Source organism: Colias eurytheme, chromosome 21 (genome assembly GCF_061535395.1).
Source record: "Colias eurytheme isolate Ceu_HAF_F1 chromosome 21, ilColEury1 Martin Lab GWU primary, whole genome shotgun sequence".
NCBI lineage: Eukaryota > Metazoa > Arthropoda > Insecta > Lepidoptera > Pieridae > Colias > Colias eurytheme.
In genome coordinates this window covers 5,233,340-5,248,184 of record NC_143000.1, presented here as the reverse complement: position 1 = coordinate 5,248,184, position 14,845 = coordinate 5,233,340, and the positions used below count along the sequence as shown (strand labels likewise).

Below are 14,845 nucleotides of genomic sequence, written 5' to 3'. Positions count from 1 at the left end.
TTGCTAGCAGTTTTATCCTTACTCAGCTAGAGCGCGGAACGTAACAGTTTTAAAATTAGAACAACGATTTTTTTTTAATTTTAATTTGTGCAGTGAAAGCGATGGCTTTTCTTCAAGGACCTTCACCAAAACAGGCGGAGATGATTAAGCAAGAACTTGGCGAGCATCCCGGTGACATAGAAAGGGGTGTGATTGATCTCCAAAGCATGTGTGCCGCAAATCCATATTTGCCACGACCTGAACAATTTGGTAATTTTTAATCATTTGTTTTTAAAGGCATGCCTGTGTTATTAAAACAAACTTAGTTGTTAATGCGATTTCCAACAAATTATAAATCCAAAGTGTATGACTATGACCCGAAATTCAAAATTGTTGACTGTTACATTTTTACGTGCTTATATCAGCAAATTACCTATGATACCTGTCGACTATTTTTTTCTAATCAATTATTTTATTAATTTACGTTTATTATACTTATAGGTAATTAAAGGTGAAACTCATGAGCCAAAAAAAGATTATAATATTGAGAACTATTATATATATACTTTATTATCTTATATCTATAGGGTAAATCTGAGAATCAGCCAACATCTATTTTTCATACCTCTTTATAAGTAGTTCTAGGAGTAAGGCAGAACGTTTGCTGGGACAGCAAGTAATATGTATTATTTTTTATTTTGATAGATAGGGTATAATTATGATTTTTTTTACTGGAATTTTAGAGTGTTCATGCACCTATGTCCTATAATACTTTGTTCAGCCGGCTTTTATTTTCTGCAAAAGATATAAGACCACTATCTTAATTATTCGACGTTCCTCAAAATGAAGACAGGTTTTTCATCAATAGTATAATATCTTTTTTATATTAGGGTATATAAATTAGACTCTTTAGTGTTCGTAGTTCTAGCAGGATATAAATTCCTAAAATACATCTACCGCTAATTTGAATAGGTATGCCGTAGGTATGTGTTACCTATATAACAGACGTTCCCAAAAAAGTTCAGAGGTGCTATATGCGTAGTTTTTTTTCGAAATGTGTTTTAAAAGGTCAAGAGTTTAGTCCGTTTTCGAAGTAGTAATAAAAATGTGTGTTTATTATATAACTTGTAACTTAAATTGGTGTACTAAGATATTGAAAAATTAACATTTTTGTGAAATTAGCATTGTTTTGTTTTTTTTATTAGCTTAACTATGCGGATGAATATACATATTTTAAACAATATGCGTAATGCGTAAATAATATAAATAGTTCGAGTTTGGAAGATCGACCCTACGTACCTATGTGTATATGTGCTTTAATTAGTACGATGATACGATCACGTAAAAAAGTACATACCTACCTACTTAGTAACTATTTGCTTATCTGTGGCTTTACCGTATAAATATTGTTCATTCAAAACTAGTTTCGAGTACTTAGGTTATTTTCATTTTCTCAAAAGCTCCGAAATCAATCGTAAACAGAAATTAAAAAGTTTTGAATCATTTTATCTCAGAAACCGTGACTCCTACGAAAAAGAGTTTTGAACCCTTTTTATAGTTAATTTTATGATCTACAATTTCGGTCAAAAGTAATATTAAGTATGATAAGATAAAATTGTAAAAACTACCATTTTGGTATATGAACAATTCATGCCTTCATAGACATAGTGACTCTCGATTTTACAAGGTTTTAAAATATATATCAGATTTGTAGACCTAGATAGGTAGGTATATTGTCACGTTATTCATAATCAGACACTTAAAATTTAATACCTTATTCATGGTGTTTTATAACTTAACTGCCAATATTTAAGTAATAATCTTTATTATTTGCAAAAAAAGTAACTAACTACATATTTATTTTAATATCGTGCTAAATGTACAGCGTGATATAATTATTTTTACCTTTTAATTTAGACAATTTTAATGTAAATTCTTGATTAAGAAAAGTTGGACCTTGATTGTATGATACCTACGATTTATCTCAGGAGCTCCTGGAGCAATTTCAATAATTCTTACTCTCTGGACAATGCTCTGGATACGTCCATGTTCATACCTAGAAAGACTGAAGAAATGGTGCAATGACTTGCTCGTTCAATGTACCTACGTCATGAATTTATTAAAATGTTCCATTCTTTGTACGTATACCACAACCATTTCGATAGAAACACAATATAGAAATTACGATAAAGGTAAATCGCCTCATCCATCTAACGGGGCCCTCGCTTTTCTATTCTTTAAATAAATCAACAAAAGGTCTTGAATCGTTTCGCTTTGTTCATGTTATATAACAATAAACAACATAAACATAAACCATTCCAGTATTTTCATTCATTGGTAGTTATAACTTATAAGGTAATAACTAATAATTAAAAATAATTGTTTATTTACGTTTTGTATAATATTCCTACTTATACGTATAACCACATATTACAAAATATTTACTACGGCTACGTTATATCGTACTATTTTGTGTCCATTAAAATATAATGTGGGTACTTCAGTGATCTATACAGCCTTATTGGCTTTATCTATTATACATATTCAGTTAGGCGCATAGAAGAACTCATCTTTATGTAGATATATGAAAATGACGTTTTTGTAGTAAGTAGTATACCTATATATACATATATACTTAATTACTTGAGCTAGAAACTTTGAGCCGCAGCTTACGTTATTTTATTTATATAATTTTTATTGTTATGACATAATAGAAGAAACATCTCCTCACGTCTTTGGGAATTCGGCTTTTTACCAACTTTAAGGAACAATCAATAGATGCTTGAAATTTAAAAGTCTGCTTGTAAATACTTGATATTCATAATAAAATCATCATGTTTAAATTAAAGGAAGGATAAGTATATGACGTAAGTAGGAACTTAATGAAAATGCAACAAATTAAAATGTAATGTGAATAAAAAATTAAAATGCACCCGAGAAAATACCTACATTTTAAATTATTCCATACACGTGCACACGTAATGTTACCACGTTACAATATAAAGAAGGTAATGCAACCTTTTTAGTATTCGAACATAATACGCTTTCGCAAATAATTGTAAAGCGGACTTTAATTGTTATTTTATAGAAGTCTTGGACCAAATAAACACAACAATGAGCTATCTCATTACTTTCTGAATTATTATCTACTAGCTTCCGCCCACGACTTTGTACGTGCATCCTCGTTTTTCCCCCTTCCCGCAAGAATTTCGGAAACTCCTTTCTTAGCGGATGCCTACGTCCTAACAATGCTAACATCTACGGTCTGCATGCCAAATTTCAGCCCGATACGTCCAGTGGTTCGGGCTGTGCGTTGTTAATGATAGATCGCTATATCAGTCACCTTTGAGTTTTATATATATAGAAGATTATGAAACAATTCGAACTTAGTTATGCATAGATACAATACAAGTAAAATACTCTTATTTAATATTTTAATGATTACTTCGTATCACCTTTATAGGGAAACGGAAGTCAAGATCTAGTAAACAACCTCCATGCCATTACTCCGTTTCTTGTTTCAATAAAGGCCTGATAAAATATAAACTACCGAAATAGAGACTATAGCAGATAGAATCTTTAAGCCTGTGAAGGGGGTATCTATAGCTCCAAGAAGAGATTCATGTCTCTAAAGTTGCAGTATTATCCTATTTCAAGCCTATCTAGTAACACACTATAGTAATGAGTATACCTAATGCCATGTTGGTCATTGCATATATGCATCAAGACTAGTCAATTCAAAACAAAGAACAGGAAGGATGCAACGGGAAGGTTACATAGATTATAAGCCTTGAGCTTTGTGACTTAATTGAAATGCAATTGCACTTTATTAGAGGTTATTGTCGTGTAGTCCTCGCGCCGATGAAACTTAGCTTGTTAGACAAGTTATCTCTATTTTTAAAGTAGCTGGCGTAGGTATAACCTGTTTAACGTTTTACATAATATTATATAAACGACAGCCTATAGGAGCCCATAGTAATTAACGGATATCAGATTGATAAGGTGTTTCGGGGTAGAGATACATTAATTACTTATTCTACGGAATCGTAACTATTTAGGGTCCAGTTATTTTTTTAATACTTTACTTTCACTTTTAAGAATAATCGGCATTTGTGGATTCTACTCATTCATTGTTTCAATAATCATGTTGCACCAGCAGGCGCCACCAAAATTTATATCGAAGCGAAGAACTCACAAAGACTTAAAAATAAATAGTCAATCCAATAATTAGGTACATTATTGCATAAAGTGCGTAATACAATAATTATAGTGCATTTGACTACTGTCCCACATTAACGTATACGTATAGTATGCAATTCTATTAAATGCTCCCTGTGTTGAAGGCTCAAGGCCCAGCACATGTACCCATCTCTAGCAACATGATATACAATCTGAACATGCAAACCCCAAAGAAACATAAGGACTCTCACACACGGTTCAGCTTGTAATACTTATCTTTAAAATTCCCATGGTAGAGTTTTTCGGTTTTCCACCATCGCAATATTTCTCTCCTACACTATAGAATAGATATGAACTTCTATTCAAGACACGCAACAGAGGATGCGTATAATATTATAATTACAAAGATGAGCAGTTTATATACAAGATAAGTAGAATGAAATGCGGAATATATAGGCTACTTATAGCTAAACGCACGTAATGTATTCAATGATTAAGTGTCTATTTACGCTACTCATGTAATAAACAAATAAAACACTGAGTCTGATAAAAAAAAAATAGAATTATTGAATCAAAGTTTTCGTAAGAGCTTTTTCTTGCATATTGGTGAAAATTCAGTAAAAAGCTCTAATAGGTAAAATTAAGAAAAGAGTATGGAAACCAGCATGTCCAAGAATAACAAAGTTCGATGACATCTACCAAACCTGATCTGATGACCCAGGCGGATGAAATAATACTGTCGCATATTTCGTTATAGGTATAGTCAAATAAATAAAAATTATATGGAAATAAAAATGCCCCTAACTTACATCTCTTTTCTGCATTAGGTACAAAACGTTGGTCGGAAAACTAGTTGGTTGGTTGTTTGAACGCGCTAATCTCGGGAATGAAAAATGTTTTTTGTGTTAGATAGCCAAGGAAGGATCGATATCGAGGAAGCTTACCTATAGTCTATATTATATCATCACGCTAAGACCAACAGGAGCACTGCGGGTAAAGCCTTGGGGCACAGCTAGTAATAAATAAGCTTCGTAAATCGTTGTATTGTTATCCACAGATAACGCCTTAATGGAAGTATTCCTCCGAGGATGTCGAATGGACTTCGAGAGAGCCCGAAACAAGTTGGAGGCGTATTGCTACGCACACTCGCGGTATCGAGACCTCTTCATTCATCGGTCCCTCAACGAATCACCGCTAAATAATGTTTTCAAATTTCTGTAAGTTTATAAAATTTAATGCGTTACCTATAACACATGTTTTCATTTTCGTTCATTTCTTGATAATACAAAAATAAAAGTTTTTATTTGAAAGCTAGTGCCTTCCAATTGGTCCCTGCATATTTACATTTTGTCCAGATTATCCAGATCTGATAATTTTAAGGCGGTTTGGGATTTGGTACAAAATTAGATATTAATTAAAACCTATATTAGATATTAATTATTATCAAGCACTTAAATGCTATCTATATAAAACGAAATATTAAATTAAATGTATATTGTTTACAATAAATTAAATAATATTATCGATTCGCCCATTTAAAAAAATAATAAAAACAATGATTTCTGGTTGCATATAATATCAGCTGTAAATTATCTGACCTTTGAGATGTTGTACATTTGTTGATTCTTGTTTAAGTGCAATCTTGTATATTATGTAAATCGTCAAAATGAATCTATATTCCAATATACATACAATAAAATATTATGATCACGACCACGGAAGTATTTAGCGAAATATGTTTGTATTCATATATCTATACCTACCTGCATTTAAAAAAATGAATCGAATCTTTATCAATTAAAAAAAAAAACATTGGTGTTCAAAAATATGATTGCCGTATTAATCAATAAAACAAAAAATTATAAGAATCTCTGTCCGCCGATTAGGTATGGTAAATCATGTCAATTTTATCGACCACATTAATTATTATAAAACTTATTCTGTTTATTTTAATTCAATATATGCGGACCTGTGCGGACGAAGTCGAAAATGCTTACAAGGTCGTAGAAATTATAAATTTGAATAGGTTCATGACATTACAGAAAATGAAAAAAAATAAAGCAACAAAAATCACATTTTTTATACCTACCTAAGGTACCTATGTTAGTCTGTGTGATTGCACTTGCATCGCGTGAAAACAGCTATGACGGAATTATATTATGCCTGCCTAAATTTAAGTTTATTATTCGTTTAGGTACATTAAAATACTTTGATTCATAGAGGTCTGATAAAGTAAATAACGTCATAAGTTTAGCCTTGACCTTTTGTATTCACCAAATATCACAAGCACACTATCAATAGCTTTTTTATTAGAAGGATAATAATATTAAGACAAAGATGTCTAAATTATCCTTCTAATAGAATAAATATTAATTTGCATCTTTCAGGGATATAGTACCTCTTCCAAAGTTAACAGACGAAGGTCTTCGTGTCACAATCTTCAGAGTGAGACCCAACTATCCAGAAAATTGTGTTGATATAAATGCAGCAGTGAAGGCTATATTGACAATCAGTGATGCACGCTTACGAGACGAAACACTTATATTGGGCGACGTCTTCGTTTGGGAGGTAATACTGTCCTATAATTAATTTATTTATTTAACTCTGGTCCGGCTATAGCACTCAGGGAATCAGGGATTATATACATATATTCAACGGTGAAAAAAAAATTAAAATCGATCCAGTAGTTCCTGGGTTCAGCGTGTTCAAACAAACTCTTCAGCTACCTATATAATTTAATTAGTATAATATATATTTGGATTTCCTGCTAGGTTACCACTTATCATATTACATCTATTTGTTAAATGTAGACGTATTGGTAAATGCTACCTATCCAATTATTCCAATATCGACTGTAAATAAATTGCCATAATCGAACATAGGTTTTATGATTACCACATTCACAATTAAAGGTACTTAGACCAAATTGGCCAGAGTTAATTTACATAGTTACCACCTATAATATTATATTATTAAAAAACGAAAAGTACTTAGTTTCTGTATAGCACACCTCACTACTTGTCAAAGCCATCAATCACCATGAGGTATGACTTAGTTCACGAATGCAACACCAACTCCTAAATTGTAACGACAGTTGCACATACAAATGTAATCATCAACTACAGGCGACCCACGTGCGCGCGTCCATGGCCGCATATGTAGCAGCCGCCGCCAACTCCGTTCGACGCAGCATCTACCTCGCGCAAGCAGCGTACCCCCAACGCATGAAACGTATCCACGTGGTCGGCGCTGCGGGCCTCGTCGCCTCCTCTCTTAACCTCATGAGATCGTGCGTCAACGAAAAAGTCAGGAAACGGGTATGCAAATTACGTCATAATTCATATTTCAAAATGGTTATTTCAACGTTTATGTTAATTTCACGGTTGATTGAAAATTTTGTGTATTTAACACATAAAAGGATTTCTGAACCTTTATTGTTACGTGGTTACAACGCATAACAATAAACTTTCAGAAATCCTCACTTGTGTAAAGGTCAAGCAGCTTAATAATTTAAACACATAGTAGTACTAATGTATATATTATGTACTTGCTCGTAAATCATTTTTCAGACCGGAAATCAATCCAAAATAACTACTTAACTAGCTAGTAGCTGTGCATATTTAGATTCCTTTAAATTTAATTTTTTAAATAGGTAGTTACTAGGCATTTTAATTTTTCACATTTTGATAGTTCACCGCATTTCTCATCACCTAACTTAACTTAAATTTCAAGCCCAACGGACAAAATATTGTAAGATTGATCGGATCCCTGATTATCATTGATCAATTCACCTTTTATAAAAAGTAGGAAAGCAGTTATTTGATATTACTCATTTTTCGTAGACTATAAAAAGGAGTCCAGATTTAGATCTGATTAAACTTAAATCTAAAACTTGAAGCTTTTTGGATACGCTAATAAATATCAATTATTCATTTCAGTATTACTTGCACTCTAAAGTAGATGAATTGCTAGAACATTTCCCGGCAAGTATAATACCTGCGGAGTGGGGTGGTGAAGAAGAATCATTCGAAGTTCTCACAAAGAAATGGCGGCAGAGAGTCGATGACCTCCGAGAATATCTTAGAGATTTCAATGAAATCTGTCAAACTGCCCCGGAACCACAATTTGATATCGATATTTATGGAACTGTTGGAGCATTCAGAAAGTTAGAAATTGACTAATGTCGCCGTAACGGTTAAACAATAAAACGAGCTCCAGACAATGTTATGATCCAATCGTTAATAGAAACACATTATTGTATAAATGGGCTGAAATATTGATTCAGCCAGTTCATTTTACATGACATCCAGTTAGAAAAATTATAAAACAATTACCTTTAATTTATAGGGCCTATCCGTGCTCAAAATAAAGGTGATAAATGACCATAACCTATTGTTTCATGAAATGTTTGACCAGCAACATAATAAAACCATGTTATAAAAAGAAATTATGTAATTGGTATTAAGTAGTGATTAAGATGGTATTAATTGTAAGGACGGACGAATGGATCCGTAGACTTAGATTTAATTAGATAATTTAGCTATGTAATATAAGTATTAAACTGTTTATTATTCAATTTTGTTTCATTGTGTCTCTAACATATAACTACCCTGGTACCAAAAAGTTTCGGATAAAACATGCAAATTACTAAAATTAAAATATGAAACTTGTTTCTGGGCCGCAGCTGGGCTCTAAAACCAAGGCGTAGCGTCGGTAAATCAAACTGTTAACGTTTGTTATATTCAAGCGAGTCATGTTATAATTTATGAACGATTCAATAAAATGGGTATAACGGCCTGTGATCTTTATGGCTATAAAAACAAAATAATTTATTTCAAAACAAAAATTACGTATTCAAAATACTTGGGAAAACCAAGCAAATGTGAGACAGATTTCGTCTCGAGGAGAGCTGGAAGTAGGTAACATTTTGATTACCTACCGCGTGAATGGGATTCCATTAGTCTACCGCTATTTACCTAACTATTTCCAATTAGCATTTTATGTATCAATATTAAGTCATCTCTAATATATTTAAAAGGGTAGTATTTAAACGAGTGACTGTAAATTAAAGTTTTTGTTATCAAAAATAATTAATTGGGGTAACAGAATTACTAAGTGAGCGACTGACTGCGAGCTTAGATCATTAATTAATGATCGATTACTGCGAGCCATGAAAAATTAATAGATCAGCAACTAACAAACATTAATTTGCGTTACATAAAATACAAAATGAGCAGCTTCATAATATTTGAGCGACCTAAGTAATAATTGTTTGAGTGACAAAATTACGTCTTGTATTATATTCATTATTTGGCATATGATTTATATGGATTTATTTATACTGAGTGGCATTTTATCTTAATTGAGGCATTTCGAATAGAAAAATCACTTTGAAAAATACTATAATGGACAGAGTAGGTACATGGTAGGTACTATCAGTTCAATTTGTTTTTGAAAGTTTTATCAAATAACTATTTGAACAATTTATTCCAGTGTTTTTAGTCGCTCTAGATGAACATAATTTAGGCGCTCACTTAGTTAAATCTATTCGCTCAACTAGTAATTTAGTCGCTCATATAGTAATGTAATCACGCAGTTAGAATTCTAATATATCAATAATCACAATCCTCGACCTTTAGTACACTCAATCTATATTTTATTATGAAGTAATATTCGTTGCTTGTTTAGTTTATTTGTCGATTACTCAAATTCATACCGCTCAAGTTATTAAATCAGTATCTCATAATCAGTCGCTCACTTTATTTTCAGTCGCTCGATTTATTATTCCCCTATATTGCACGCCTCATAAGCGAAGCGTTGAGGTGGGTACTACTGTCACTTCGCGCAAAACATCTGATTTTTCAAACTTTAAATGTCTTTATGTATCATACATTGCACTTGTAAGATAATACATACACACACATATTAAGAAAAAACACTATTTTTAACGTTCATGATATTTTTGATGTCATTTTTGTTATTTAAACTAGTTAAAAAACAGTTTAAAAAAGTTCTGTCTTGGACGTCCGTGTGTCTGTATGTGCGGATCCTTTTTCTTGTTAACACGATAGCGACCGAAATACTTTACTAATCGAGTCTTTTTTTTTCTCTTACGCTTGAGTATGCTCAGGAATAGAACCCTTTCATTTTTCAGGGTCTGATTCGATGTGGTTTAATTGTTATTAAATAAACAAAAATAATAATTAATAAATATTTATTAAAAAAAAATTATGAGGCGTGCACTTTTGGATTTTCCAAATTATTTTAAAATATCTTCAGAATAAGGTCCAAATACCACGATTCCATCATCCGCGCTTTCAGGTTTTAAGTTTGTCGGAGAGCTATGTTCCGACAAAAATCATGTTTGATTGAACAATAGATTCACAAGAGATTTACATATTAAAGAAACTTGATACATATAATATATTATGTATATTGTATTCAATACTTAAGTAGTCAATAAGCATTAATTCCGTTTTCAGTTAACGTATTTTTACCATTGAGATAGATGTCTTTAAGCCACACCTCCGTGCCCGTCCCCGTGGAGGGGGGGAAGCGTGAGGTATTTTCGTTACGGAATTTCTGCATTCGGTCCCCGCGCTCAAGGCCCGCGATAGAAGCTATGTAATAGCACAAACTAAGTAATAGCATGGACAAATAGAAATAGCTTAAAAGTTAAAAGTAAATACCATGAAAACTGTTTGGTCATCCCTTTTATTTTGTAATCTAAGTGCTCATCTATATGAGCTTACACAATTTAATGCAATAGAAGACCATGAAAATTAAAAATACGAGACTGAAATATTTTGGCCAACAGATAGTACTTACATGGTACTTACTTCAAGGATGAAATAATTGATTGACGTAAAATATTATTAATTTACATGAACTCTATGCTCAACCTTATCAGAAACAAGCCGCTCCGCGCGGTTTCACCCCCGTGGCTCCTCTCCTGTTGGTCGTAGCGTGATGGTATATAGCCTATAGCCTTCCTCGATAAATGAGCTATCTAACACCGAAAGAATTTTTCAAATCGGACCAGTAGTTCCCGAGAGTGTAGCGCGTTCAAACAAACAAACTCTTCAGCTTTATAATAATATTATAAGTAGACATCGGATTATATGCATTTGCATATTTGCATATGCAAATGCATAAAACTCGCTAATTACGGCGTTAGTGCATATTTTTGCCTTTTTCCCCAATAGTGCATATTTCGTTAAGTAACGGGAGTTTTGATTGGTCGACTAACCTTTATTAGCCAATCAGAACGCTCAGCGAGTAAACAAACCCTATTTTGGCATAGTAAAATGGCGAAAAATTACAAAATGGGCTCCATTTTAAGTAAATTTTGAGCTATTCAAAATAGGGCTAGATTACCCTAAAACTTAAAACATGGGTTGAATTCCAAAAAAGGGCTAGATTTAGCCCGGAAAGGTCTAAGGTGGCAACACTGGGCTCGCGGGTGACAAACGTCACAAATTTGCGCTCGAAAATTAGGTAAAAATGCCTAATTGTATATTGGCACAAAAACTATACTAAATTTCATGAAAATTTCACTGTATTTGTACAATCTTTGATTTAAATATATAAAATAATAAAGGTTTTTTGATTTTGTATTGTGCATATTTTAGGCATATCAGTCGTTTTTAGTGCATATTTCGGCCTTTTTTAGTGCATATTTGCATGCATATTTTGGCATTTTGTTAGTGCATATAATCCGATGTCTAATTATAAGTATAGATGAAGCGTATATATGCCACTTGACTAGGCCCTCAGGTAGATATATTATACAGGAGGAATTTGATAGTTAACTATTATTAATTATTCACACAATTAAAAAAAAGGAATTGGTATATACCTAAACATTTTTTTTCCGTTCCAGTGTTCCAGGGAAGTGGCGATGTCAGTTATATTCAAATTTGTTTTGTAGGAGAGTGTAGGAGTAACGATGGTCCATATTCATACGAAAATAATAATTAAATTATATTATAATTACTCTATAATAGCTCTCTATAATAGCAACGCATCATGCCACTGAGGGTGGATTCTTCCATAGTGCAAGAGGGTTCAGGGTGGATTCTCCATAGTTAATTCAGTGAAGTGTAATAATTTAGGAAGTATTCGATCGCAATCTATATGATTTATATAAGTCCTCTTATAAACGAACTCTTATAAATAGCCCATTTTGTAATGTTAATAAAGGTTACGTGGTTTTGTAAGGTTAAAAAAAGATACACGGGACGTGTGACAAGATTATGGATCGCGTCAAGGTATTGATGATCTGTGTGTTGATCGAAGTAGGCAAGGTAGGTCTCGAATTAGGTAAAAAAAAAAGAAAAAAAACGACGGTGTACATCACAACCACAGATTACAATGCATTAATGGACTTTGAGAGGCTGAACCTTATTTTAATATTTTTATTGTTTGATTGTTAACCTTTGAAGGGGTCGTCTATAGAACGCATGCCAATGAATTCAATTCATTATATTTTAATTCAATTTTTTCGAAGGATGGCAATTAAAATATATCTTTTGAACGTTTTGTAATACGTCAACGTTTCAAAAATTGTTCGTGACGTATGACTATGACAGTTATTTGACATGTTCAACAGCTTATGTCATTACGTGGCCCGATGTTGGAGTCTTGGAAAGCGAAAGAAAAATAATACGAAAACAATCTGTTTTTAGTGTAAATTAGTACTATAATTTAATAAAATGAAGAACTGCAAAAGATGTATAGTTTTCCTATTGACTGTATTTGCTTTAATCAATTTAGGAAACAGTTATATGATCACAGTAGATGCTCATGCCGAAGAATGTTTTTTTGAGAATGTAGAAGCCGATACAAAAATGGGTAAGTTCAATTGCTAAAAGTTTGATAAAATGAAGGTATAAACGACACGTTTTTGTTAATTTAAACATAAATTTCTACACTTGCTCTTTAATATCATGCGACATAGATACAAATTTAAAAATCTTTAACAGCATCGCATTATCTTAAGCTTTCTCATGCTCTATTCTATATATAATTACAGTAAATGTTTGCTTTAGAAATAATAACCGTGTTAAACTCCATTTACACCATTGTTTTCTTACAGGTTTGACTTTCGAAATAGCGGAAGGAGGCTTTTTAGACATTGATGTAAAAATTACTGGACCAGATGGTGCAGTCATTTATAAAGGAGAAAGAGAATCCTCTGGAATGTACACATTCTCTGCTCCAACAGCAGGCCGCTATACTTACTGCTTTAGCAATCAAATGTCAACAATGACACCCAAGGTACAAATGCATCCAATTAAAAATATATTATATGTTGAATTACCTTATTTAACCTTAAATCAAAATATTTGTACAATGAAATATTTCATGATTATTTGAATTTACCTTTTTTTTTAGGTTGTTATGTTCAATTTCGAAATTGGAGATGCACCTGGCAAAAAATCTGGTGAGAAGGAAGATGAAGCCAATCACAACAAACTTGAAGACATGATAAAAGAATTGGGAACTACTCTCAAAACTGTTAAACATGAACAGGAGTATATGCAGGTTTGTTGAAACATCTCTAAAACCCATTCAGAAAAATGGCTTACTAATTTAAAGTTGAGTAGGTGCTATATTATCTTCATTGAGCCAAATATTCCTTTGCCTTATTAAGAAAGTAAAAATAGAATGCACTTGTATTTCCATACTACTATCTTTGCATTCAGATAGTCTAAAATAGATTGTTTTTTCAAATTGTCTGTTATTCACAGATCTTGTCATCTACTATATAAAGATAAGTCGGGTATTCCTTTCTGATGCTATAACTCCAGAACACACAAACCAATTTCCACAGTTTTGCATTCGTTGGAAAGGTCTCGGGCTCCGTTATATATTTATAGCAAAGAATATGTGTCTCTGGTGGCGAAACGGAGTTCGCTGGGTTTGCTAGTAATATATAACTTTTTGTCTTATGTACTTATTAGATTATCCATAATCTTATCAGATGAATGAAGTGAAATATTATTCAATAGCCCTATTAAATGTATAGGATAGATCTGAATTTTTTTTGGTGGATGAATAAATTTTTTTTTTACAAATTAAGTAGATCAGACATTTACTTTGTCTATTAATGGGCTGTGAATTTGTTTCACGCATAGCTATGTACAGCTGAGTAAATGCAAAGAATGTGTTGTAATTTCAATTGTTTTGCAGGTGCGAGATCGAATCCATCGCGACATCAACGAAAGCACAAACTCGCGTGTAGTGATGTGGTCAACATTTGAAGCTTGTGTTCTCATTATTATGACAGTCGGACAAGTTTATTATCTCAAGAGGTTCTTTGAAGTCCAACGTGTTGTGTAAATACTAGTATATATAGTTTTTATAATAATAAATTATAGATTTTTTTCTACAATCTATTTATTTGACTACAATCTAGATCTTTTATTGAATCTTGTGAATGATGCCTGTTTTTTAAATGTAAATGTGTGGAAGTGTTGATTTTCAGTTCTTTTTGGGCAGTTTATAATTTATATAAAAGTAATTTTTTGTCTTCATATTGCACTGTTGTAATATGAAATTGCTTATAAATACATATGCACATATTTAATTGTATATACAGAATGTTGATTTTTTTAAGGTACTCGATTAAATTGTTTAAAAACTTTTCATAATTGAAACAATTGATTTGGTAATAAATAATACA

At 32.2% G+C, this 14,845-nt stretch overlaps 2 protein-coding genes across 3 annotated transcripts; both read left to right on the top strand.

Moving 5' to 3' along the window:
* On the top strand, window positions 1-8,734 carry LOC149899117 (alpha-tocopherol transfer protein-like). Of its 2 annotated transcripts, none has more exons than XM_090114334.1 (5): window positions 1-249; window positions 5,216-5,375; window positions 6,546-6,726; window positions 7,284-7,475; window positions 8,097-8,734. In XM_090114334.1, the coding sequence occupies exons 1-5, from the start codon at window positions 102-104 to the stop codon at window positions 8,337-8,339; spliced, it is 924 nt and encodes a 307-aa protein (XP_089970460.1). In that variant the 5' UTR covers window positions 1-101; the 3' UTR covers window positions 8,340-8,734. The 2 variants fall into 2 exon arrangements, with proteins under 2 accessions (XP_089970460.1, XP_089970461.1); XM_090114335.1 differs by lacking the exon at window positions 1-249 and adding an exon at window positions 4,034-4,210.
* Window positions 8,735-12,755: 4,021 nt separating this feature from the next.
* Window positions 12,756-14,554, top strand: CHOp24 (transmembrane p24 trafficking protein CHOp24). Its single transcript, XM_090114191.1, has 4 exons — window positions 12,756-13,011; window positions 13,256-13,437; window positions 13,555-13,704; window positions 14,353-14,554. Exons 1-4 carry the CDS (start codon window positions 12,873-12,875, stop codon window positions 14,500-14,502), a joined length of 621 nt encoding a protein of 206 aa, XP_089970317.1. The 5' UTR covers window positions 12,756-12,872; the 3' UTR covers window positions 14,503-14,554.
* The last annotated feature ends 291 nt before the right edge of the window (window positions 14,555-14,845 follow it).

What these genes read in the sequence shown, in the direction of transcription:
- LOC149899117 (XM_090114334.1), top strand. Translation starts at nt 102, where the DNA reads ATGGCTTTTCTTCAAGGACCTTCACCAAAACAGGCGGAGATGATTAAG. An exon ending in AATAATGTTTTCAAATTTCT is followed by an intron (nt 5,376 to 6,545) that starts GTAAGTTTATAA and finishes TGCATCTTTCAG; the next exon opens with GGATATAGTACCTCTTCCAA. An exon ending in GCGACGTCTTCGTTTGGGAG is followed by an intron (nt 6,727 to 7,283) that starts GTAATACTGTCC and finishes CATCAACTACAG; the next exon opens with GCGACCCACGTGCGCGCGTC.
- CHOp24 (XM_090114191.1), top strand. Translation starts at nt 12,873, where the DNA reads ATGAAGAACTGCAAAAGATGTATAGTTTTCCTATTGACTGTATTTGCT. An exon ending in AGAAGCCGATACAAAAATGG is followed by an intron (nt 13,012 to 13,255) that starts GTAAGTTCAATT and finishes GTTTTCTTACAG; the next exon opens with GTTTGACTTTCGAAATAGCG. An exon ending in ATGAACAGGAGTATATGCAG is followed by an intron (nt 13,705 to 14,352) that starts GTTTGTTGAAAC and finishes ATTGTTTTGCAG; the next exon opens with GTGCGAGATCGAATCCATCG.